This window comes from Rhamphochromis longiceps, linkage group LG4, assembly GCF_057381845.1.
Source record: "Rhamphochromis longiceps isolate RC_006_pf linkage group LG4, R_longiceps_female_GT1.1, whole genome shotgun sequence".
Taxonomy (NCBI): Eukaryota; Metazoa; Chordata; class Actinopteri; order Cichliformes; family Cichlidae; genus Rhamphochromis; species Rhamphochromis longiceps.
In genome coordinates, this window is record NC_140560.1 from 24,455,588 (window position 1) to 24,482,352 (window position 26,765).

The following is a 26,765-nucleotide window of genomic DNA, read 5'->3' on the forward strand; positions in this document are numbered from 1 at the left end:
TTAATTATTGCCACATTTAATTAATTATTTAATGGTGTATTTAATTAATTCATTATGGCAGTCCTGGCACTCCATAAGTGTGGGGCAAAATTTGCAAAACAGGAAATTCTTGTTCTGACATGCCGACTTGCTGCCTGGCATTTCAGTGGGGAGTGCTTTACACTCAGTGTTAGAACACTTGTGAAAGTGTTTATTTCTGAAAAGCAGAAAAGGAAGCTTCCAGGATCATGCTTGAAGAGCTTTTTAAGTCCTCCACTTCCGTTTTGCTTTTGGGGGTCATCATTGGCCTGTTGATCATTCAGATTCTTTTATCCAGCTTCAGCTCTAAAGAAAGGAGAGAGCCTCCAGGACCCAGACCTTTTCTTCTGCTCGGTAACCTGCTGCAGGTCGATCCCAAGAGGCTCGACAAATCTCTCTTTGATGTGAGAAACTTTAAAAAAAAAAAACTTAGACAATACAATTTTGTCATTGTTGTTTCGGATTATGAATCTCACCTATGTGCACATGATTTCTGTTCAGCTGTCTAAAACATATGGACCAGTGTTTACAGTCTACTTTGGACTAAAGAAGGTCATAGTCATAGCAGGTTACAGGGCAGTCAAAGAGGCTCTAGTAAACCATGCTGAAGAGTTTGGAAACAGAGAAGTCATGCCCGTCTTCTATGACTTTAACAAAGGACATGGTAAGAAAATCCTCTTTGAGTTAGTGACTTTATTTATTTTCTCATTTTCTTCTTGTTAAAAAGACAGTTTTATCTGCTTCCAGGAATACTATTTTCCAATGGTGACTCGTGGAAGGAAATGAGGCGCTTTGCTTTAAGTACCCTGAAAGATTTTGGAATGGGCAAGAGGATTAGTGAGGGAAAAATCATTGATGAATGTCACTATCTGATCCAAGAATTTAAACAGCATCAAGGTAACATGAGCTCTACTGAACAATTTGACAAGTTCAAACACAATCACATTGGTTAAACAAGTGACTCAATAAAGAAAATACTTAGTAACCTTAGCAGAGAGGAATATAAATATACCCATGGCCATTTCATTAGGTACACTATGCTCGTACTGGGTTAGAGACGATTTTGGGCTCAGAAGTGGTTTAACTCATCATGGCACAGATTCAACAAGGTGCTGGAAACATTTCACAGATTTTGGTCATTAACGGTTCACTGTTGTAGATTTGCCAGCTTCACATTGTGGATTTAAATCCCACATCCCACTACATCCCAAAGGCACTCTCTATTGGACTTTGATCTGTTGACTGTGAAGAGCATTTGAGTACAGGGAACTGTACTCAAACTGTCTGTGCAATCTGTAGCCTTACTTTCCTGTTCTTATCTGACAGGAGTGACACCTTGTGTGCCCATCTCTCGCTGTTAGCCCATCTGCTTCAATGTTCAACATGTTGTGCATTCAGAGATGCTCTTCTGCATACCTTGTTTGCAACACGTGGCTTTGTGAGTTACCATTGCCCACCTCTTAGCAGTTTGAGAACTGTTGTTTGCTGGATATTTTCTTTTTTTTGACAATTTTTTTGTAAACCCTTGAGTAGATTTTGCTGGAAAATCAGAGTAAAAACGTAATCATTCATCCTCATTCTGATGCTCATTTTGAACCTCAGCAGGTCTTCTTGACCATGTCTACATGCTTAAATGACAGTGAGATTGTTGTGTTGACAAGCAGTTGAACAGGTGTGCCCAATAAAATGGTCAGTGAGTGGATATTAACATTATTTTGCTCAACTAACAATACATTTACATTTTTGGGTTATGATGTCTAACACTTCACAATAATCCTACTTTAGTTGAAAAAAAAAAAAGTAACCTTAACACTGAGTCAGAACAGCCAGTATGACATTAATGCTACATTATCTCAAAGTGAGCCTAAACTGAGGTATTTATAATGTGTGGCAGTTCATTATATATTTTATATCTAATTATTTCTAACTATTTTTTATTACAGGGAAAGCCTTCAACAATAGGCAGACACTAGTTTATGCTGCTTCAAACATTATATCAGCTATAATGTTTGGAAAGAGGTTTGAATACAAAGATCCTGTCTTCCAAGCTATGGTGGAAAGAGACAATGAGTCCATCCGTCTGACGGGCTCAGCTTCCCTTCTGGTGCTTATATAATTTAATGCTGACATGGAAAATCAGTACAGATATACATCTCTTCTGAAATTAGAAATTGTAAGATGTTCCTTATTTGTCTAATGAATTCATTTAAATGTTAACAAGACAAACATGTTCAATTAATAGCACAACAATGTGTAGAAAAGCATCATTACACCTCTTCAAACATAACGAAAATGGCAAATATTCCAAGATTATCAGCATCAGGATGAATATGTCAAAATTTGAAACCCATGTTCAAACAATAATAAGTAAATGAGGCTCAACTGGGGCTCATGATTTTCATAGTTATGTTTTCTGGCTATAATTTATTTGTATTGGTCACTCTAACAGATATACAACATAGTTCCGTGGCTGGGTCCATTTCTTAAAGACTGGAGGGATTTGATGAAAAATATTGAAGACAACAAGGCGGAGATGAAAAGGATCATAGGAAACCTTAAAGAGACTTTCAACCCTGAGATGTGCAGATGCTTTGTTGATGCGTTTCTGATTCATAGGCAAAAACTGGAGGTGAGGTATCAGCGGTCACTCCAGTCCTATACTGTTAATGTTGTTCATTAACGGCATTTACTCTTCTCCATATGTCGTGCTAGAAGTCTGAAATCAAGGATTCACACTATCATGATGATAACCTGCTCTACAGTGTGATAAATCTGTTTGCAGCTGGAACCGATACCACAGGAAATACACTTCAGTGGTGTCTGCTGTACATGGCCAAGTACCCTCATATCCAAGGTGCAGAAATTCCTCGCCAGGCTTGTTTCAATTTACATGAACTTAAAAAAAGGTCACATATTGTTAAATTTGATTTATATTTCATTTACATGCAGACCAGGTTCTGGAAGAGCTGAACAGGGTGGTTGGAAGTCGACAAGTTTGTGTCGAGGACAGAAAGAACCTGCCGTACACTGATGCTGTTATCCATGAGTCACAAAGACTTTGCAACCTTGTTCCCATGGCTATTCCTCACAGAACCAGCAGAGATGTTTCCCTTCATGGCTATTTTATCAAAGAGGTTTGCTGCTAACATTTATTCCAGTGAACACAAATTTGTTTTTCTTTCTTTGTTATATATTAACTTACATTTTGAACATTATGCTTTACTTCTGCTACAGGGAACTACTGTATTTCCCCTTCTCACTTCAGTCCTATACGATGAGAGTGAATGGGAGAACCCGTTTACTTTTACCCCTTCTCATTTCCTTGATCAGGAGGGTAAATTTGTCAGGAGAGATGCCTTCATGCCATTTTCTGCAGGTGCCATTAAAAAAAACCCAAATAAACAAATATGTTACGCTTGCATATACCTAAGACTATTTTCACCTCTGTCCTTGCAGGGCGCAGGGTGTGTCTCGGAGAAGGTCTGGCCAGAATGGAGATCTTCCTGTTCTTCACGTCTCTCCTTCAGCACTTTCGATTCACGCCCCCTCCTGGAGTTTCAGAGGATGAACTGGACCTGACACCAGTTGTGGGCTTCACACTCTCTCCTTCACCTCAGAAGCTGTGTGCTGTCAGATGCCAATGAAAAAGAACCAGAAATTTTTGATAACTGTGTGTTTTTCTTATGAATTAGCATTAGTCTATAGAGTGAAGTACCTGTAAATCTAATGCACAGTGATGGTATTCTATGCACTGACATCTACTTTAGTCTACATATCCTCCTTGATTAATCCTTTCTAAAGACAAATTAAGACCAATAAAAAGACTACTGCTTTCAAAACAGCAGTCTTTTTATTGGTCTCAATATATCTACGCTTATGTTTGTATTGTAAATAAAGTAAATTCATGCTAACACATACACAGTTTCTGTGTTTAACTATTGAATGATATTTTGCAGAAACAGGTTATGCAGAAATGTTACCATGGCAATATTGCTGAAAGATTGCATCAAGCCTCTGATTTAGGCCAAAGGTTACTACACAGTTACAGAATAGCAGCCTATTATTGCTAAAATCAGCACATTTCAGCTGGGGCCCTACCTGTGTCTGCAGAAGTTCCCCTGCCATTGTTTACTTAAATTACAGAGCCCTGACCATGTTTTTCTCATGACTTTAACTCCAATCCAACAAGCAGAATGGAGACCACACTAATTCAGAGTTCGGACATTTAAACTGTATCAGTCCTTGTTACAGCGTTCGCTTACTTAATAACATAATAACATGTAAGCCACAGACTAAAGTCTCTTTTACTACAGGGAGTGCAGAATTATTAGGCAAGTTGTATTTTTGAGGAATAATTTTATTATTGAACAACAACCATGTTCTCAGTGAACCCAAAAAACTCATTAATATCAAAGCTGAATGTTTTTGGAAGTAGTTTTTAGTTTGTTTTTAGTTTTAGCTATTTTAGGGGGATATCTGTGTGTGCAGGTGACTATTACTGTGCATAATTATTAGGCAACTTAACAAAAAACAAATATATACCCATTTCAATTATTTATTTTTACCAGTGAAACCAATATAACATCTCCACATTCACAAATATACATTTCTGACATTCAAAAACAAAACAAAAACAAATCAGCGACCAATATAGCCACCTTTCTTTGCAAGGACACTCAAAAGCCTGCCATCCATGGATTCTGTCAGTGTTTTGATCTGTTCACCATCAACATTGCATGCAGCAGCAACCACAGCCTCCCAGACACTGTTCAGAGAGGTGTACTGTTGTCCCTCCTTGTAAATCTCACATTTGATGATGGACCACAGGTTCTCAATGGGGTTCAGATCAGGTGAACAAGGTGGCCATGTCATTAGTTTTTCTTCTTTTATACCCTTTCTTGCCAGCCACGCTGTGGAGTACTTGGACGCGTGTGATGGAGCATTGTCCTGCATGAAAATCATGTTTTTCTTGAAGGGTGCAGACTTCTTCCTGTACCACTGCTTGAAGAAGGTGTCTTCCAGAAACTGGCAGTAGGACTGGGAGTTGAGCTTGACTCCATCCTCAACCCGAAAAGGCCCCACAAGCTCATCTTTGATGATACCAGCCCAAACCAGTACTCCACCTCCACCTTGCTGGCGTCTGAGTCGGACTGGAGCTCTCTGCCCTTTACCAATCCAGCCACGGGCCCATCCATCTGGCCCATCAAGACTCACTCTCATTTCATCAGTCCATAAAATCTTAGAAAAATCAGTCTTGAGATATTTCTTGGCCCAGTCTTGACGTTTCAGCTTGTGTGTCTTGTTCAGTGGTGGTCGTCTTTCAGCTTTTCTTACCTTGGCCATGTCTCTGAGTATTGCACACGTTGTGCTTTTGGACACTCCAGTGATGTTGCAGCTCTGAAATATGGCCAAACTGGTGGCAAGTGGCATCTTGGCAGCTGCACGCTTGACTTTTCTCAGTTCATGGGCAGTTATTTTGCACCTTGGTTTTTTTTCCCCTTTTTTCTTTTGTGTCCCGTTTGGATCTTTAGCCATCAGAATTGTTGTCTTGAGGCCAAGAAAGATGCCAAGCGGATTTATTTTACCAAGTGGATCATCATGGCCTTGCCATATTGGTCCATTTGATTGATCTGTATTATAATTATGAATTTATTTTATTTTCAGTTGCTGCAAACGGGACAGAGATGACTGGGGGATAGGACAGGGAGAAAGAATGAAAGAAAGAGAGGGAGAGAAAGAAAACCAAAGGGGAGAAGAGACGGTGAGAAGGGGGGGAAGAAAGAAAAAGAAAGAAAAAAAGAAAAAAGAAAAACAAACAAAACACCTGGGTCACCTGTATGGAGAAAAAAAACAGAAGAGAAAGCAAACAACAAAGAGCAACATAATAAAAAAAACAGCACCATCACAATAAACTAGCTAGCAGTAGATAACAGTAGATACTAAATAATAAACGATATTGTGCAGCACGCAAGATAGACAGCGCACAATGTGCTTTGAGGCAGCAGCCAAGAAAGCTGTAGTCCGCGTCTGTGAACACCCGTGTGTACACCTGTGTGCACACCTGTGTGGATCAGCATGCTTGTATTCCAAAGGTTTCTCCATGTAACGATCTGCTAGGGAGTGTGGGGAGCCATAGCCCCGTTGCAGTGGTGTGCCCGCGGGCTCTGCCAGCAGCCAGCTGTGCCAGAGAGGACCGAGCTTCAGGCCCAGAGGCCTGAGGGCATCCCACCCCCCGGAAGGAGCCCAGCCGGGCCACAGGCGCCCGGCCCCGCCAATCGGCCACCAGGAGTGAGCCGGTACATACATGAGCGCCCAGCCCCAGACGACAAGGACCACCAACACACCAACGTCTGAGGGCAACAGACGGTAAAAGCAAAGCAAAGCAAAGCAGCAGCACTTCACTTAGCGTGGCGTTGCGTAAAACTAAGGCCCACACTTCCGAGTAAAGCGCGTCATGAAACATGAGCAGAGTGGCTCATAGGAGGCTTCTACAGCTATGACCAGCCGCGATGGAGGCTTCAGAATGATTTCTGCAACACCAAAGGGAAGTCAGGTGACCAAAAAGGAGATCACAGGTAAGCGATCCAGGAATGCTCAGATGGCCACTATTTATACTAGCGCCCCCTAATGCGCCAGGCTGAAAGTGGGTTGAACCAAGGAATAACATTCATCCTGCCACATGTACATGAAGTGTTCCTGAGGTTATCCAATTAATTCATAGTTTCAGATGACTGTGAAAATAAATACGTTCATGTTCATTAAAGGTGTTAAGCACAGGCTAAACTGTGTGGCTACAGTAGGCAATATTGTGATTGTGGTCCATGTAACTCATGATTCTCAAAGAATGCTTTAATTTAAATAAAACAATGTTTGATTCTGGCATTAATCATCACTTTTGCACTCTGGTTACTATACTCTTAAAGGATGTGTTAAAAATGTTAAACTAGTAGCTCAGTAATTGTGTGTTGGCCCTGTCTTCAGCTAAATAAATTAAGTATTGTATTTTTACTATGCAAACTGAATCAATGTCATATCTAGTTTTCAGTCTTTTTCACAATCCTGCCTTCATTATAATTTTACCAAATCAAATATTTCATGACTGAACTAAGGCAATGCATTTAAAGTGAAATTAGATAATGAAATAAATGAAAACACACAATAATCAAAATACACATGTTGGAAAAATTAATCAAATTCTGCCCAGCAACCTGACATACCAGTGGCAGGAAGCGGGAGTCTTTTGTTCAAGACAATGAGTCAAATATAGGATGCATGGCACTGTATGCTGGCAGGCCCTGCAGTGATGGCACCCTCTGCAGGCACAGATGCTCTACAAAAGGGGTGTCGAACTCGAGAGCCAGTGTCCTGCAGGTTTTAGATCTCACCCTGGGTCAAAACACCTGAGTCAAATGATTAGTTCATTACCAGGCCTCTGGAGAACTTGTTGAGGAGGTAATTTTGCCATTCAAATCAGCTGTGATGGATCAAGGACACATCTAAAAACCTGCAGGACACTGGCCCTCGAGGTCTAGAGTTCGACACCTGTGCTCTACAAGAATTGTCACTGCTGGATCCATGCTGCAAACCTCAAACCCCATGCTCTGAATCTGATCCAAACAAGTTCAGACTGAGCTCACCTAAACTGCCCTCTGATCACTCAGCATTCCTATGGCCCCAGTGGCTGGGGCTGGGCCTGTGTGTAAATAGCAATAGTCTCAGTAGGCCAGAGTCTGACTGGCTGTTATCCAAACAAGGCATGTCTGTGTTGTTAATGTTTAATATCGGTTTGACAATAACCATAAAGTCTGTTGAAACACAAGTGTAAGGCAGACTACTCTTGTTTCTAGGTCAGTATGGCTGCAATGGAAGATTTTTTACTACATACTCCGAATGTAACATCTCTGCTCATCACAGTTGTGATCTTACTTGCTTTCTATCTAATATGCACCAAACTTGCTTCTGAGAGAAACTACCCTCCAGGTCCCACGTCACTGCCGCTGTTTGGCAATTTGCTACAGTTGAATCGTCAGCCGCTTCACATTGCGCTCTATGAGGTATGCAAAAAATCAAATACAGTGCTTGACAAAATTATTAAGCCACCATACAATGTAAAGATTATACTTCAACTGCTCTAAAATAACAGCATTGGCTATTACCAAAATCTTTTTTGAATGTTTCTGTAATTAAACTGACATTCCATGCTAAACTATAATTTATTATATATTTTTTAAAGCAGATGCTAATTTACGATTATTTACTTGAATTCCTGAACAAAAAATGTTTGTGCGGTTGAAAGTTCTCTTTGAACAATTTCTTACTTCTCCGAGGAGTCCAGTGTGCCCGCTCAAATTTTGGTATAAAACTTTGAATTGAATTTGCCTAATAAATAACAATTGAATTCTAAGTTTTAAACAAGTTTTTGACAGACTTCTAAAATTTAAAAAAATTCACGACATAAAGTTTTTTTGTTTGACGCAGTGTTTGTTGGCAAAGGCAAACAGATTTATTATTAAATGCTACAATTTATTTCCACTCAGATGTGGAGAAACTTAAAAACTTTTGTCTCCTTGTGTTTTACTCACTTCAGCTGTCCAAGAAGTATGGCCCAGTATTCACTGTCCATTTGGGGCCCAAAAAGACAGTGGTGCTGGCAGGTTACAAGACGATCAAGCAAGCTCTGCTGAATGTTGATGCCTTTTCAGACAAAGAAATACTTCCAATTATTAGTGACTTAAAATTAACTCATGGTGGGTGGAAAAAATGTTTTTCTGTGTGTGTATATTGAGGTTTCTTTTTAATATTTGCTTTTCTTCTGGTACTTGAAAAATTCTCTAGGAATTGTTTTTGCCAGTGGAGATTCATGGAGAGAGATGAGGCATTTTGCATTAACAAACTTAAAAGAGTTTGGAATGGGAAAGACGGCAATCGAAGAAAAAATCATAGAGGAGTCTGAGTGCCTGATTGAAGTATTTGAAGAAAAAAAAGGTAACACACCTTTTGACACATTAACTTTTGCTAATAGCTCTGTTTTTACAAATCAGTCTTAAATTTGTATTCATTCATTTAAAATTGTAATTGTAACTCCGAAATGACAACACAGGCACGGCTTCTTCAAGACGGGCGCTTCGTTGCATTTATTGAATGCCGTGAAAAAACACAAAGGCTTTAAGCGCTTCAGTCTATCAAAAGTAACACTTGTGTTTTAACAACAAAAAAAATTACCTTGTGGCCATCTGCCACTTCTAAGGGCCACTGGAAAAAAAATCTGAGAAAAAAGTCAGAATTCTGACTTTAATTTCAGAATTCTGACTTTAATCTCAGAATTCTGACTTTTCTGAGAAAAAAGGGGAGACTGGGGACATTGAGTCCGAATGGACCATGTTCAGCGTCTCCATTGCCGAAGCTGCTGCATTGAGCTGTGGCCGCAAGGTGGTTGGTGCCTGCCGTGGTGGTAATCCCCGAACCAAATGGTGGACACCAGAGGGGAAGGGGGCCACCAGGCTGAAGAAGGAGTCCTATCGGGCTTGGTTAGCCTGTGGGACTCCTGAGGCAGCTGACAGGTATCGACAGGCCAAGCGGAATGCGGCTCGGGCAGTGGCTGAAGCAAAAACTCGGGTGTGGGAGTGTCATGGTCTCCGTGCCTGCCCGGTCGGCCCCACAAGGCTACAATTGCTGTTTCTGTTCTCTCCCTCTCTGCCTGGGCGGAGCTCACTGTGGGCTCCCGCCCTTGGCCCACACACACACCTGACAACACTCACCCATCATCACCGGGAGCACTATTTGAGGCTGGAACACAGATCCTCTCGTCGCTGGATGATTGTACCCCTAACGTTAGTGTTCTCACAGCTCTTGTGCTTCATATTCGTGATTTGTGATTAGTTGGTGACCTGCCTTCTCGTCTGCCTCAGATCTCCCCCCCCCCCCCCCCCCCCCCCCCCCGGGACCTGCGACCTCATTGCTGCGGGAACGTGTGTGAGTGTGAGCGAAGAAGACGTGAGCGAGTTACCCTGTGATTCCCCCGGAGTTTTGGATCCCTTCACTGTACATATATTGCACTGGCACTGTAAATAAACTACACCTTGGAGATACCTTACCGCTCTGCGTTTGAATCCCTGTACCAGATCGTGACAGGGAGGAGTTCGGAGAGGCCATGGAAAAAGACTTTCGGACTGCCTCGAAGAGATTCTGGCAAACCGTCAGGCGTCTCAGGAGGAGAAAGTGGTGCTCTACCTGCACTGTGTATAATGCTGGCGGAGCGCTGCTGACGAAGACTGAGAAAATTGTCAGGCGGTGGAAGGAATACTTCAAGGACCTCCTTAATCCCACTGACACGTCTTCCGAGGAGGAAGCAGAGTCTGGGGATGAGGGGAATGACCCGCCAATTTCCGGGGGCGAGGTCACTGAGGCAGTTAAACAACTCCTTGGTGGCAGAGCCCCTGGTGTTGATGAGGTCCGCCCCGAGTTCCTGAAGGCTCTGGATGTTGTAGGGCTGTCCTGGTTGACACGCCTCTGCAATGTTGCGTGGAGATCAGGGGCAGTACCTGTGGACTGGCAGACCGGGGTGGTGGTCCCCATCTTTAAGAAGGGGGACCGGAGGGTGTGTTCCAACTACAGGGGGATCACACTCCTCAGCCTCCCTGGGAAAGTCTATGCCAGGGTGCTGGAAAGGAGAGTTCGTCTGCTAGTCGAACCTCGGATACAGGAGGAACAATGCGGTTTTCATCCTGGTCGCGGAACACTGGACCAGCTCTTTATCCTCTCGAGGATACTTGAGGGTGCATGGGAGTTTGCCCAACCAGTCTACATATGTTTTGTGGACTTGGAGAAGGCATTCGACCGTGTCCCTCGGGGTGTCCTTTGGGAGGTGTTGCGGGAATATGGGGTGTCTGGCCCATTGCTACGGGCCATTCGATCCCTATACAACCGTTGTAAGAGCTTGGTTCGCATTGCCAGCAATAAGTCGGACTCGTTCCCGGTGGGTGATGGGCTCCGCCAGGGCTGCCCTTTGTCTCCGGTTCTGTTCATAATTTTTATGGACAGGATTTCTAGGCGCAGCCAAGTGGCGGAGGGCTTTCGCTTTGGTGGCCTCAGAATCTCATCTCTGATTTTTGCGGATGATGTGGTTCTGTTGGCTTCATCGGGTGAGGGCCTCCAGCTCACACTGGAACGGTTCGCAGCCGAGTGTGAAGCAGCGGGAATGAGGATCAGCACCTCCAAATCTGAGGCCATGGTTCTCAGCCGGAAAAGGGTGGAGTGCCCACTCTGGGTCGGGGATGAGTTCCTGCCCCAAGTGGACGAGTTCAAGTATCTCGGGGTCTTGTTCGCGAGTGATGGGAGAAGGGAGCCGGAGATCGACAGATGGATTGGGGCTGCAGCTGCAGTAATGCAGACGCTGCATCGGTCCGTCGTGGTGAAGAGGGAGCTGAGTGTAAAAGCAAAGCTCTCAATTTACCGGTCGATCTACGTCCCTACCCTCACCTATGGCCACGAGCTGTGGGTAGTGACCGAAAGAACGAGATCGCGGATACAAGCGGCAGAAATGAGCTTCCTCCGAAGGGTGGCTGGCCTCTTCCTTAGAGATAGGGTGAGAAGTTCGGCCATCCGGGAGGGGCTCAGAGTAGAGCAGCTGCTGCTCCACATCGAAAGGAGCCAGCTGAGGTGGTTCGGGCATCTGACAAGGATGCCCCCTGGGCGCCTCCTGGGTGAGGTGTTCCAGGCATGTCCCACCGGGAGGAGGCCCCAGGGCAGACCCAGGACACGCTGGAGAGATTATATCTCTTGGCTGGCCTGGGAACGCCTTGGTGTTCCCCCGGATAAGCTGGAGGAGGTGGCTGGGGAGAGGGAGGTCTGGGCCTCTTTGCTTAGGCTGCTGCCCCCGAAACCCGGCCTCAGATAAAGCGGATGAAGATGGATGGATGGATGGACAATACAATTATATGAAAATATCTTGAACAGCTGGTAGACTAACCAGGCTTTTGCAGATAGCTCGCTGAACTCCTTAGTGCAATTATTAAATGTGGGCTCACAGCCTATATTATCACGCAAAACCTCGCGATAATAGCGGTGTAACAAAAACTTGTTCTTTGTGACAAGATAAACATGTCTCTTGTACAAGAAAACGCACCTTTACAATATTGTCCACAGAAATGTACAAGCAAGAACATTTTAACTGCTGGAACCATCTATTAAACATCTTTATACATAAGCCATTTCTGTGACACTAGCAATTACCATTTAATCAACACATTGCAGCTACAGGAACAGCTTGGCCATTGAAACTCATGCCATGAAACTCCCAGCGCACACTTTTGTGCTGGTGTTAATGCCGTTATGAAGTTTGGAACTCTGTACTTATTGAGTCGGCACAGGGCAATAACTAGCATTTTTAATGATTTTTACGTACTATGTAACTCAGCACTCGCATTGTGCAACCACATTCTGTAACATTCCCCGATAGTCTAAGGAGCTTCAAAAGAAAAGCGTCTTGACTTATGACCCTTCCCTTTATGCAATACCCGACACTGGGTAACAGAGGCACCAGATCCCGATTTATTTAACTAGATTTTCTCAGGCAAATTAGTCATTAACCAGGGATGTTGGTACACATTTTGCTCTTCAAACTTGTACACTTTAACTTATTTGAACAGGTTGTTGGCTTTAAATTCAAGGTTCAAGGTTCTTTATTTGTCACATGCATAGTTATACAAGTATAACACACAGTGTAATGTAGCCTGACACGCTCCTCGACATGTGCAAAAATGGGGGGGGGGTGAGGGTAGAGGAAGAACATACACATATATATATATATATATATGAAATTCAAGACAAATATGTTTATAAACAACATTGAAAAGAATTTCAGTTTAATGAAATGTGATTTGTAATTCACAGCAATTAAGATTGTGTGACTGAATGACTGCAAAATGCATGACTGCATTTATTTTGTTATTTTCATTTTACTCATAGTCCCAACTTAGCGCTTTCATAAAATGGTAGTTATACATTCATCCCTGGTTGGAGACCTTGAGCAAACATATCAGGAAGGGCTGTGTTGTAACACACAAAACAAACTTGTTCCTGCATCCTGCCTTTGTGAACGTTTATTACCTGAGGCTTCTAGTTCTTACTGTGTTGGTCCTTAAATAAAAACACCTTCCTTTTTCTGTCAGGTAAAGCCTTTGACAGTGCTGAGGCTGTGAATGCTGCTGTTTCCAATATCATCTGTTCGATTGTTTATGGTAAAAGATTTGAATATGATGACCCAGAGTTCAGAGTGATGGTGAGTCGAGCTATTAGGAATACTCAACTCCTGGGCTCTGCTTCAGTGCAGGTATGATAACAATCTGACAGAAACAGTTCTTCACATCCTCACTCCCCTGTCACTTGTCAGGTTATTTTGCTGCTCACTGCTACTTACTACTACTCCTTTACATGTTTGTAATTATTTGTCTTTTTGTTTTGTTTTTTGTCTTCTTTCTAGTACCTAGTCTAGTTTCCATTGCTTATAACCTGTTGGAATGGTTTTAGAACCCTTCTTATTGTCTGCCTGTTTGCCTTTCCGACTGCTGACCTCATGAGCCTGATTAACCTTTGATTAAAAATGTAGATTTTGTCTTGCTCTTGTCTCCTGTGCTCTAAGTTCAGTAGATCAGCATTACTATTTACCTTTAGTCAAAATGCAGTTTTAGTGTAAATTCAGAATGTTAAAAGAAGACATTAAGGCCAATAGTATTTAGTCATTACAAAGTATCTGCAAAATCATAACCATGTCATCCATGCCCTGCCACGAACAGGATTTGAGGTTCTCTTATCTAAATCGAAGATTAATAGCAACAGGATATCATGTCCAGTTATGCAGTTTTCTATAATTAAACATATAAATACAATGTATTTGTTAAACTGGTAATGTGTGGTGAATCTAACTTTCTTGTTTATTCAACAGTTGTATAACTACTTTCCAATGCTGTTCAGTTGGGTTAAAGCCCGCAAAGAGCTGATAGAGAATGCCTTTGCTAATAGAAGACAGATCGCAGCATTGATCAAAGGTTTAGAGGACACCCTTGATCCACAGATGTGCAGAAGTTTGGTGGATTCATTTCTCGCTCGGAAGATTCAGCTTGAGGTAAGACCTAAATTTGATTAAATACCTTTCCAAAGTAATCTTATTACTGAGACTCATTTCTTCCCTTTTTTCTACTTGTAAGGCATCTGGAAATATAGATAAAAATATAAGTTCTCACTATCACGAAGACAACCTACTGATTACTGTTGTCAACCTATTTACTGCTGGCTCAGAATCTACATCTATTACTATAAGATATGGCTTAATGCTCATGGCCAAGTACCCTGAAATACAAGGTAAGAAATATAATACACTTATTTACTGGTGATGCTTCATTCACCAGATATCTGGGCAATGTGGAAATGAAACAAAGGTATTTTAAGTGAAAAGAAAGAAAAATCAAAAAACAACATTTTCATAAAATTTAGACCGGGTTATGCAGCTTTTTCTAACAGGGGAAGAAAAGATGGTGAGAACCACTTACGTCAAATAAAAAGCAAATGTGAGAAATGATTTAGAACAAAAACACAGTCCTACCCATGGGCAAACAGCCATTGTCTAGTAACCCAGAATACTGTCAAACTGGCTCTCTGGCAATACTCATCATTTCCACTCCCTGGTCTATTTACTTATTAGATTACTACCTACTACTGGGTAAGAATAAGATGGTGGCAGATAAAGAAGGTCGGAAAAAACAATACCAAACACAAAACCAATAACAAACCACAGTAGGCTTGCCATGGCTTCACCGGGAAGGAGTTCACTGTATATTGTGAGGATATATTAGCAATCAAGAAATTGAAGCATATAAAACATAATCAACTGTTTCTCTTTTAAAGTATGTTCTTCATTTTATTTATGAAAGAACTAAATCTCATGACTTCCAAAAACTTATACGATCACATTTGGATATAATTTGTCCAAAATCTGAATTTTTGTTCGACCATTAGTCATTGCTATTCTGACTAACATAGGTTTGCTAGATGTCCCTTTTACTTAGCTCCAGCAGTGTGCAGAATACTGCAGATATAAATATGAATTCAAACCTAACAGCAAATTAATAAATTGCTCTTAAATAGAATAATTTGTGTAACAACACTACTACAGTTTCAATCATTACTTGGTTTGTTTTTTTGTTCTTTTTGTAGACAAAGTCCAGGAGGAACTGGATCAGGTAGTAGAAAATCGCCAGGTCCGAGTGGGAGACAGAAAGAGCCTGCCGTTCACTGACGCTGTCATCCATGAAATACAAAGAGTGATTAATACTACGCCTTTTATTGTACGTTGCGTTTCACAAGATGTCACCTTTCAGTCCTACTTCATCAAGAAGGTAAAACAAAAGTCAAACAGTCCCAGTTCTGAACCAATTAGTGACACTGTACACGTCTACATTTTTATTTTTTTTAAAAATGACACGTGAGTGCAGAACAAACAGCATCAAGAGTAACATGAAACTAACACACTGGGCTCTATAGGACCCTCACCAAGACGTACAGGCTACTATGTAGGATAATGACTTTTGTTCAGACTTCACTGTAAAATCTAATTAGTTCCCAGAACTCAAAAGCATTAAGGAAACCCGTTGCCTCAAAAAAATTGAGTAAAGCTTAGCTAAAAATGACTAAATTAGGACAACTTATTTATTTTGAGTACTCTGTACAAGCTCATTTGTTCCCAGAACTCAAAAAATTGGATCAAGTTTACTTAAGATGACTCATTTTGAGTACACTGTACAGCCTTGTTAGTTCCCAGAACTCAATAAAATTAAGGAAACTCGTTGCCTCAAAAAACTAAGTAAAGCTTACTTAAGATGACTGTTAGGACAACTTATACATTGCAAGTCTGCAGTATTAAGAATAACTTGATATTTCTGACTGTACAATACTAATTGTTTACCTACTGACAAACATTTCAAGTTCAACTAAATGAAAAAACAATTTGTGGTACCATGAATATGATTAAAAATAATTAACAACACTTTTTGTGATGATGTTAAAATGAAGTTTTATTTTCAAACATAACAAAGTATAACAGCCAACATACTGGACACTGTTCTGCTGAACAACAAACAATTATATTGCCATCACTGTTATAATCTCACAATGAAACAAAGTCTCAGATTTAATTATTCTGAAAATAAGTTTAGGCCTACCACAAGTTTGTTTTTTTTACTTACATTACTTATATAATCAAAATAAAATATTTGTTGTTCTGTCACAAATGCAGTCTCTAATTTAAACAACACATTTGTTTTGCATTCCAACACATGAGCTGGAATGTTGTATTATTTTAAGGATGGCTTGTTTCCAGTCCAGGCCTGAATGACTATCATGGATCGAGGTGATCCAAATGTAAGGTGCAGAAGAAAGTCTTTAACTTCCCTTAAGTACAGTGGATGTGGGTTGGAGATGCAATGAGCTTGAACCTGCAGGCAACCATCTTCACTGACCACACCATCTGTGACGGAGGACTCATCTCTCCTGTTGTCCTGCAAGCAAACAATCATATTTTTTGGAACATGAACTTAATTGTTTTCTTAAAACATTTTTTTCTGCATTTGGTATAAAACAGACTCAGATTTGGACAATCTCAGGCTCCCTCCCCACCGGAGAGGTGACATTCAATGTCCCAATTGTCAGTCTGGATAGCCGTGACCACCACCCAACATACAATAATGTCATGAAAGCATCATTTTAAAAAGGGCTATGCAAACATGGCCAATAACTTTAATTCTAATGATGTGCAAAATGATTTGAGCACAAAACAAATGTTGCTGTTAGAAAACTTGCAGACTTCACTATATACAGTTGTGAGGGACCAAGCAGCCAAAGCAAAGAGGACACAGGCAAAAAAATATCTTCAAAAAGGGTTTTCTTTATTTTAACCCTCAAAAAGTCCAAAATTAACAAAATTCAAAACCATACTTAGCAGGCCCATAAAACAGGTCAACTAAATATAACTCTACAAAAAGTAATTTCCAGAAACTTAAACAAAACAAAGTGAGACACAACTTAACTCACAAACTGACCTAATTACAAAGACACATGAGGGTAGCTTTTATAATGATTTGGCCAAACCATTTGAACACAATAGGGGGGAAAACAAAAACACACACTAATATTAACTAAGCACAGAATAACCTAACTAAACCTAAAACACCCCTGCTCCTGGTAAGCCCATGGTTGGTCCTGCTGAGCAGGCATTTTGTCCCCAGAGTCCTCAGCCACACCTTTTGCCCAGACAGGAAACAGCCACCGCCCAAACCCAGGTAACTCAAAGAAAGAGAAACATAATTAATATAACAAAACATTTTAGAAAAACCATACAATGCTACTATGTGCGCGCCTCATAATACCAGTGTTAGGTTTAACCAAATGATTAATGAATTATATTAATGAAGAATACTGCAAAGCAAAATAATAAAGTGAAAAATGGACTAATTTACCCCTGTGTGGCTGCTGCCATCACAACAGTGTAGACCCTCTAAACTAAGTTTGGGGGATGTGATCTTTCAAGAAATGCAGACCAAACTGTTTGTTTACTTACACAGCATGTCTTGTAGAATTAACTGGAGTCACCAGCAACAGCATAGTGCAGTCATATCTCAAGTCTAATAACAGAAGACATGAAAAGATCAGTACAGAATCAACTTCCCCAAACCAAAGCACAAATAAAACAATAAGTAAAACAGGTTGATCTAAAGTATGATTTAAGTCCAGCCTGATTAATATAAATGTCACTGACAGTTGCTAATATATTGGAAAACCAAAATGCTTACCACTGAGTTGATGTCTTTCTGTCCAACAACAAGAGTGCTGGTCCCAAGCCTCAAAGACAGTAAGAAGCAAGAGGGAGAAAAAGCAGAACATTTTTCAGAAACTGATTTGATCCTTAATGGCTGTGCAATCATTGTAACATAGAGTTTGCTTATGTTGTTAAATAAAGTCTAGATTTCACATTAATAGATGCCACAGATGTTCAAAAGCTGCCACAAAGCATGAAAAAAAATGGACGTCTCCGAAAACGTCTGAGCATTTTTGCAAATATGTGATGTCTTGATAAATTGAGCAGATATTTGAACTTTACACAGCTACATTCTCGCCTGAAAATATCTCAAAAGTTTATTTTGTGACCCAGAAAAAATACGTTTTTTAGCCGTGCTCCTCCGCCATTGCCTCGCAACCGTGGCCAACAAATGCGATCTGCCTTTTCCCCAGACTACCCTTTCTGGGTCACAAAATAACCTTTAAGATATATTCAGCTGAGAATGTAGCTGTGTAATGCTCAAATATCTACTTAATTTATCAAAATATCACATATTTGCAAAAATGCTTCCAAGTTTTCGGAGAGCTCTGTTATCCACCAGAGCAAAAGCTGACCGGGAGGTCAAGGCTTGATAGAGTCCGCGAGCAAAGCTAACTCCTGGCATATTGTTTTCAACCCCCCCCTGCGGTCTTTTGCTACTCAGGTTAAACATGATATTGATATATATCTATATCTCTATCTATAGATAGAGATAGATATCTATATAGAGATAGATGTATAGATATCTATATATCTATATCTATATATTAGGGGTGCGACGATATTCGTATTGATATTGAACCGTTCGATACAGTGCTTTCGGTTCGGTACGCATATGTATCAAACAATACAAAATTTGTAATTTATTTGATCAACTTTCCTTCTGACGATGCTGTCTGTGTTCAGCGCTCAGTGAATCTGTGTTCGACTACTCCGCCTAGGCTGCACTGTCGAGCACAGATCCACTGAGCGCTCAACACAGACAGCATAGTCAGAAGGAAGAGCGCAGGGCAAGCCAGCGAGACAGAAGTTAAGCTCTCCTTGCAACATAGCAAATTGAACCTCCCCCACCCTCATTTAGATCTGGCGTTTGGAATTATTTTGGTTTTCATGTGACGTATGACCCTGAAGGTAAGCGTGTCATGGACTAAAGTAAAACAGTATGTTGGATGTGCCACGTAATGCTCAATTACATGGGTGGGAACTAGTGTGTTAGCACAGTTAGCTCGTTAACGTGTTGGCCGTCTAGCCCCACGCACAGGGCGATCAGGGGTAGCTCGTTAAAGGAGATTGCCGTGAGATTGCCTTGTTGTGGCGTTAACGTCATTTCAACGAGATTAACGCTGACAGCACTAGTGGGAACACAACGAATATGACTACACATTTATGCTGACATCACCCTAGTGCAAAGACAAGTGGAAGCAGACAAAAACAACAAGCATGCATGCTACAAACTTTACCCGAGTCATTTAGACAACCGTTAGCACATGATTCTCCTTATGGGGACCTGATATGTTTGATATTGTGGCGAGCTCAGACAAGGTGGAGAGGGAGGTGTCGTTTGGTCTTGCTTCCCGTGAGCTAGCCAGGGAGCACAGCCGTTTATTGACATCTGCAGAAGAACACTGCCGCTAGCTAACTGCTCAGCGCGGCAACAGCAACAACAACAACACACAGGGCGCCCTCTGACCCCGGAAGGACACACCGTCGCAGCGAGAGGGCGTCACCCGTCACTATGGCAACATAAACAAAACACAACTGTAAAAAAACAGAACCCCGAACAGCCCTGACCCGCTACATAGCCCCCACCTAAGGGGTCAGTCGTCCCCGACGACCCCATTACCCCACACAAAGTCCTGCAAATGTCCAGGTGCCTTCTTTTGGCGCACCGGCCGGTCACAACCGGCGGGGGAAAAGTCACTCGGGTCAGAACATGGGGTGCCACCATCATCCCACTTCTGACACCAATGTGGCGAGCTCAGACAGCGAGGAGACGGAGGTGTCGTTTGGTCTTGCTTCCCGTGAGCTAGCCAGGGAGCACAGTCGTTTATTGACATCTGCAGGAGAACGCTGCCGCTAGCTAACTGCTCAGCGCAGCAACCGCACAGCAACAACAACACACAGGGCGCCCTCTGACCCCGGAAGGACACACCGTCGCAGCGAGAGGGCGTCACCCGTCACTATGGCAACATAAACAAAACACAACTGTAAAAAAAAACAGAACCCCGAACAGCCCTGACCCGCTACAATATGCTGCTGAGAATATAGCCCAGAAGAAGCGTATAGTATAGCTTTTATTTTGGAAAGAGCCATTTCTCTGTAATAAACTCTTTTCCAAAGATGAGTGATTCCTCAATCAGATACAGGGCTCGCAAAATCGCTAGCCCGACGTCCCGGGGCTAGCGACCCCACACCCCACCCCTAACGGCTGCACCTCCCGAAGAATTTCGTCTGGGCTCTTATCTCACTTTTTTATTTCAAACAATCAACAGAAAATTTCAGACATATTTTTATGTAAGGTTTTTAAGTAACATGAGCCCAGCCGCAGCAGCAACGCTAGGCTAACACTAACTAGCTAGCAAGATTATAAACCTGGTGCTAAACTAAGAGAAGCCACAAAATCAGTTTGAATAAGAGTAAACGTTTACTCACCAAGTCAGTGTATCAGGTAAAGATTCACAGCAATGAAAACAATAATATCTTGAGCTGACGCTTCTCCAGGTTTGCTCAACATATTCCATAACCGGACTAACAAGGACTTTGCACGCTCTGCTGCCCTCTGCTTCACTGAAACCTGGCTCAGTGAGCGAGTCCCAGACGCTGTCTTAAATCTGCCGGGCTTCCAACTTCACCGGGCGGACCGCGAAACAGAGCTCTCAGGGCAAACAAAGGGTGGTGGAGTCTGCTTCTACATTAATGAAGGTTGGTGTACTGATGTCACAGTGTTACAGAAACACTGCAGCCCACACTTGGAAAGTTTTTTCATCAACTGTAAACCTTTTTATTCACCGCGGGAGTTTTCTTCCTTCATGCTGGTCGGAGTTTACGTCCCTCCACAGGCCAACGCGAACAACGCACTGTGCGAGCTGGCTGACCAGATTACTACCCTGGAGAGGAAATTCCCGGATTCCTTTACAATTATTCTTGGGGATTTTAACAGAGCAAACCTAAACTACGAACTCCCTAAATACAGACAGCATATAGACTGCCCCACCAGGGACAACATCATACTGGATCACTGCTACACCACTCTAAAAGATGCCTATCGCTCTGTGCCCCGGGCAGCTTTGGGACATTCTGATCACTGCATGGTCCATCTTATTCCAGTTTATAGGCAAAAACTCAAACGTGCCAAGCCTGTAGTTAAAACTGTGAAGAAGTGGACTAACGCAGCAAAGCAGGAACTGCAGGACTGTTTTGACTCCACTGATTGGACTGTTTTTGAAGCTGCATCTGAGAACCTAGATGAGCTCACGGACACTGTGACATCATACATCAGTTTCTGTGAAGACGTGTGTGTGCCAACAAAGACCTTTTGCACATGCAACAACAATAAACCATGGTTCACTCCTAAACTCCAACATCTTCGTAAGGCCAAGGAGGACGCCTACAGAAGTGGTGACAGGGTCCTGTACAAGCAAGCCAGGAACACACTGACCAAGGAGATCAAAGCAGCTAAAAGTATCTACTCCCAGAAGCTGGAAGAACGGCTCTCAGCCAACGACCCTGCGTCAGTGTGGAGGGGCCTGCAGGAAATCACCAGCTACAGACGCCACCCACCCACTATTGAAGCAAACAAAGACCTGGCCAACGAGTTAAACACTTTTGAGACGGACAGACTCCCACGCCCCACCCTCCCCTCCCCAGGGACATTGCTTCAGACATTGACCCCCAACACACCTTCCATCTCTCCCCCCTTCACCCTGCCCCTCCCCGATCAAAACTCAACGACCACCCCCACCCTCCCCAATCCAGACTCAACGACCACCACCACCCTCTCCAATCCAGACTCAACGACCTCCACCACACCTCTCACCCCCCTTTCCTCCTCCCTGAAACTCAGAATACACACTCAGGATGTGAGCCGACTATTCCAGAAACAGAAGCCCAGGAAAGCCCCCGGACCAGACGGCGTCTCACCCTCCTGCCTCAAAACCTGTGCTGAACAGCTGGCTCCCATCTTTACTCGCATCTTCAACAGATCCCTGGAGCTGTGTGAAGTTCCCTCCTGCTTCAAACGCTCCACCATCATCCCTGTTCCCAAGAAACCCACCATCACAGGACTGAATGACTACAGACCTGTCGCCTTGACGTCTGTGGTCATGAAATCCTTCGAACGACTGGTGTTAGCCCATCTGAAAAACATTACAGGCCACCAGCTGGACCCTCTGCAGTTTGCCTACCGGGCAAACAGGTCGGTGGATGATGCAGTGAACATGGGGCTGCATTACATCCTGCAACACCTTGGCCGCCCGGGAACTTATGCCAGGGTCCTGTTTGTGGACTTTAGTTCGGCTTTTAAAACCATTGTGCCTGAACTTCTTTCCTCCAAACTCTCCCAGCTCAGCGTGTCACCAGCTACCTGTCAGTGGATCACCAGCTTCCTGACAGACAGAAAGCAACAAGTGAGGCTGGGGGAGATCACCTCTGAAACCCGGTCCCTCAGTATTGGTGCCCCTCAAGGATGTGTCCTCTCACCACTACTGTTCTCCCTCTACACTAACGACTGCACCTCCAAGAACTCGGCTGTCAAACTCCTAAAGTTTGCAGATGACACCACTGTCATTGGCCTCATTCAAGATGGTGATGAGTCTGCATACCGGCAAGAAGTTGAGCGGCTGGTACTCTGGTGCAGTCAGCACAATCTGGAGCGGAACACTCTTAAGACTGTAGAGATGACAGTGGACTTCAGGAGACATCCCTCAACTCTGCTCCCCCTCACCATATCAGACAGCCCTGTGTCAACTGTGAAGACCTTCAAGTTCCTGGGTACAACCATCTCCCAGGACCTGAAGTGGGAGACCAACATCAACTCCATCCTCAAAAAGACCCAGCAGAGGATGTACTTCCTAAGACAACTGGGGAAGTACAGTCTTCCACAGGAGCTGCTGATCCAGTTCTACACTGCGGTCATTGAGTCTGTCCTGTGCTCCTCCATCACAGTCTGGTATGGAGCAGCCACTAAACAGGACAGGAGCAGACTGCAGCGGACTGAACGGGCAGCAGAAAGGATCATCGGCACCCCCCTGCCCTCCATCCAGGATCTGTACCTCTCAAGAACCAGGAAACGGGCAGTGAAAATCATCATAGACCCCTCACACCCTGCACACAGACTTTTTGATCTGCTGCCCTCTGGCAGACGGTACAGAAGCCTGCAGACCAGGACCACCCGACACAGGAACAGTTTCTTTCCCCTCGCCATCTCCCTTCTTAACAGTTGACCTGTCACACTGCTCCCACTGCCAGACTGCAACTGCACCTTATGTACATTTTGTAGTATTCATTCCACGTCATTCATTTCTGTATTTTATGTATAGAAGTTAGATTCGTTATTTATAGTTGGTTTACACAGCTTTGTGTATGTATGTGTAATGTGTATATATAGACGTACGTGTGTGTGTGTGTGTGTGTGTGTGTGTGTGTGTGTGTGTGTGTGTGAGATTTACATTGCTGTGCTTGAGAGCCACCATCTACCGGACCCAAATTCCCTGTATGTGTCTGCACATATACTTGGCCAATAAACACGATTCTGATTCTGATAACAAATGCTGGCACCATGAACATGCGGACTGATCCGAGAGGGAGGACGACGGTAGTGACGGGGCATTTTCAAAACACATCTTTTATCCTTCCGCACTGAGAAGCAAAACTTCCATCTTACTTAGTTTTTCTAAGTTAAGACAACTCAAATAAATTGAGTTTATCAGCGGTTTTGCCTAAAAAGTACTGGTAACTTATTTAAATCGAGTTCTAATAACAAATTTATAAAAACTGAGTTCAGCCTATTTAATATTTTTAATTAAACACAATATTACATTTTACAGTGTTTAAGCTGTCGTTGTTCTCAAACTATAGTAGATCTTAGTCTGTTTATTTGGGGTTTTTTTTATTTTCATATCCATAAATTATCACAAGTTGAAATTTTAAATAAGATTTTAGTCTTAAAAAATCACTGAAAACTATGGGTGCTTACCCTATAGGTTATTTTTTTATTTTTTTAATTTAACAACAAATGTACTGAAATAAACAGTTACAATAAGAAAACAATAAGGAATGAATATATTGTATAACATTACTGCACAAAAGATACAAAAGGAACACAGGGGGAGGCTAAAATAACAAGAAAAACCCCTGACAAATGCAACTTGCTATAAATGTTTTTTTGTTCTTGTTTTAAAAAAAAAAAAAACTATGTAAAATGTACAACAAGTAATTAAACTCAGGACTTTTTTGTTGCCTAATATAGAAATGAACAGTTAATGAATACATATAAAGGAAGAAATTAGCTCAGCATACACATTATTGCTGTTTTGGTCATTTACAATATGAGTTAATTTTCGGAAACTTAAGTAAAATTTATTTCATGAGTGCTCTTAAGACAATGAGAAAGCAATCTTCTCCATATTTTAGGGAACCCCAGTGATTGGTCTGCTTTCATCAGCTCACTGTGATGAGAATAACTGGGAAAAGAGTTCTGCTTTTAATCCAGCCCATTTCCTGGATGAGAAAGGCAATTTTAGAAGGAGAGAGGCCTTTATCCCATTCTCTCTAGGTAAGTGTGTGGGTTCTTAACACAAAGAAATATAAGACTAAGACATAAAATCTAAGACAAACATTAAGATGGCTTAACAGTTTGCGATTCCCTGATTTCTTGCAGGGTCGAGGGTTTGTGCTGGAGAGAGTCTGGCCAAGATGGAGGTTTTCCTTTTCTTCGCTTCCCTCCTCCAGCGCTTTCGATTCACTCCTCCACCTGGAATGACTGGAGATGACCTGGATCTGACACCAGTTGTAGGGTTCACCCTCACCCCTTTACCTCATAAGCTCTGTGCCATCAGCAGATTTTAAAGATTAAAAGTGTAGAACACACAAGTGCTATTTTTCTTTAACCATTTTGGTTACACAAAAACGCTAACAACAAGCTGTAGGAGTTTGATCTGCTTGTTCTTATCAAAGGTATTGTTGTCATTGTTAAAACCAAGTTTGCTGTTTTTAAACACACCTATCATAAATCCCCTGAGTGAAGTTTTTAAAATTTGGCTACAAACACCATGGAATCAGGGATGAATTAATTAGATTTTGGTGGTCTAAAGCCACTGTAACCTCATGAAACATTTTTGGCAATAAATCAAGAATTCAATAAAGAAGCAAGGATATTTTTATTATCCCTAAAGGACAATTTGTTGTTCAGACAGCAGAAATCACACAACCATCAAGCAAAATGCAATAAATGTACAAAAAAAGCAGGAGTAAGAACACAGGCTAGTATTCAATGTATTTGTCCTGTATAATGTTTGCAGTTAGATGGAAGCAACGTAAAACTGTCCTAACTTCAGAGTCCTAATCTTATGTGTACAGCTCAGAAAGGTCATTCAGGGTCAAATGGAAGCATATGTACAATATTTGGTTAATTTGACACATTTTACTGCATCTATTTCTACTTTCATTAAATTTTTCTCTCTTAGCTTTTCAGGTTGACCTTTTGATTTTTGTTTCCTCATGTGTATCAATCAATTTTTACACACCGAACTCTGTTCAACAAGGTACATGAGCGCACGGTGAAGATAGTGGAGGGGCCCATATTTGCATTGGCCCAGTAGGTAAATGCCACAGCCCTAGATTTAGTGACCCTGTACTAGCTGATCAAAGAGATTATAATGCCACTCCCCTCAGCTGAGTTGTAATGGTGGCTATTTGTATCTCTCTGTTGGTCTAGAGATGTACAGTTATGGTCAGAAATGTACTCATCATGGGGATGAATGTCATGGTAAATTTCGGGTTTTAAGGATTTCTTTAAACTTTCCGTTTATACATTATTATAAATTATTGTCTATTTTCTCTAATGCACACGGGGTCAAATATATGCATATAACCCAACTAATATTTAGTTAAATATTCCTCAGGAAGCTCTATTTCGACCAGATGGTCACCATCAGCAGAATTCTGGCATAAATGTGGCTGGTTATTTGACCACTCTTCTTTGGTAGAAGTAACTTTAAATGATTAAACTGGTTAAATTGCTCCATCTTTTTCTCCTCATCTAATTCAGGGTTACAGGGGCTGGAGCCTATTCTAGATGCCATAGGGTGAGAGGCAGGGTATGCCCTGTGCAGGTCACCAGTCTGTCGCAGGACCGACACAGAGAGACAGATTTACACTCACATTCACACCTACGGTCTTGACGAGCTGGCAGATTAGAACCCAGGGCCTCACTTCATTGTGGATGGTGACGCTGGCGTTCCAGCAGTTTCCACTTAATGGCAGACTTGAGCCGTTGTAGTTTCTGAACATCCTAACCAATTTTCTCTCATGTGGAGGGGGACAGTTTGAGTATTCTTTCACTCTGGCAAAGTGGTTACACATCTGAATAACTTACAATTATTTAAACTTATTTAAACTATTTAATCTTGGAATCTGCATCTATCCATCTATCTGCTACACAAAGAAACTGCCAGTTGTAGTGAAACATGATCACTAGCAAGAAGTTAATAGGAGCTGGCCTTGTCAAGTTAAAAGACATTTGGTCCTGTGTGGATTAGAGAAAGTCCAAGATAAATTCAAACGGCAACCAATTCTTGTTTTTTTTTTTTTTTTTTTTTTTTAAAGTCATTAAAGATGTATGCATTACAATCATTCCACCCTGAAAAAAAAAACACACTTAAAA

At 42.0% G+C, this 26,765-nt stretch overlaps 2 protein-coding genes across 3 annotated transcripts; both read left to right on the top strand.

The window, feature by feature from the left end:
• Positions 1-141: 141 nt before the first annotated feature.
• On the top strand, positions 142-3,924 carry LOC146671668 (cytochrome P450 2K1-like). Of its 2 annotated transcripts, XM_085404016.1 has the most exons (9): positions 142-422; positions 520-682; positions 766-915; positions 1,962-2,122; positions 2,468-2,647; positions 2,731-2,872; positions 2,968-3,152; positions 3,253-3,394; positions 3,475-3,924. In XM_085404016.1, the coding sequence occupies exons 1-9, from the start codon at positions 228-230 to the stop codon at positions 3,660-3,662; spliced, it is 1,506 nt and encodes a 501-aa protein (XP_085260142.1). In that variant the 5' UTR covers positions 142-227; the 3' UTR covers positions 3,663-3,924. The 2 variants fall into 2 exon arrangements, with proteins under 2 accessions (XP_085260142.1, XP_085260144.1); XM_085404018.1 differs by lacking the exons at positions 1,962-2,122; positions 2,468-2,647 and having other exon boundaries at positions 2,801-2,872.
• Positions 3,925-7,834: 3,910 nt separating this feature from the next.
• LOC146671669 (cytochrome P450 2K1-like) lies at positions 7,835-26,722 on the top strand. The gene is made up of 9 exons (XM_085404021.1): positions 7,835-8,072; positions 8,606-8,765; positions 8,854-9,003; positions 13,188-13,348; positions 13,961-14,140; positions 14,223-14,376; positions 15,229-15,410; positions 24,515-24,656; positions 24,762-26,722. The coding sequence occupies exons 1-9, from the start codon at positions 7,872-7,874 to the stop codon at positions 24,947-24,949; spliced, it is 1,518 nt and encodes a 505-aa protein (XP_085260147.1). The 5' UTR covers positions 7,835-7,871; the 3' UTR covers positions 24,950-26,722.
• The last annotated feature ends 43 nt before the right edge of the window (positions 26,723-26,765 follow it).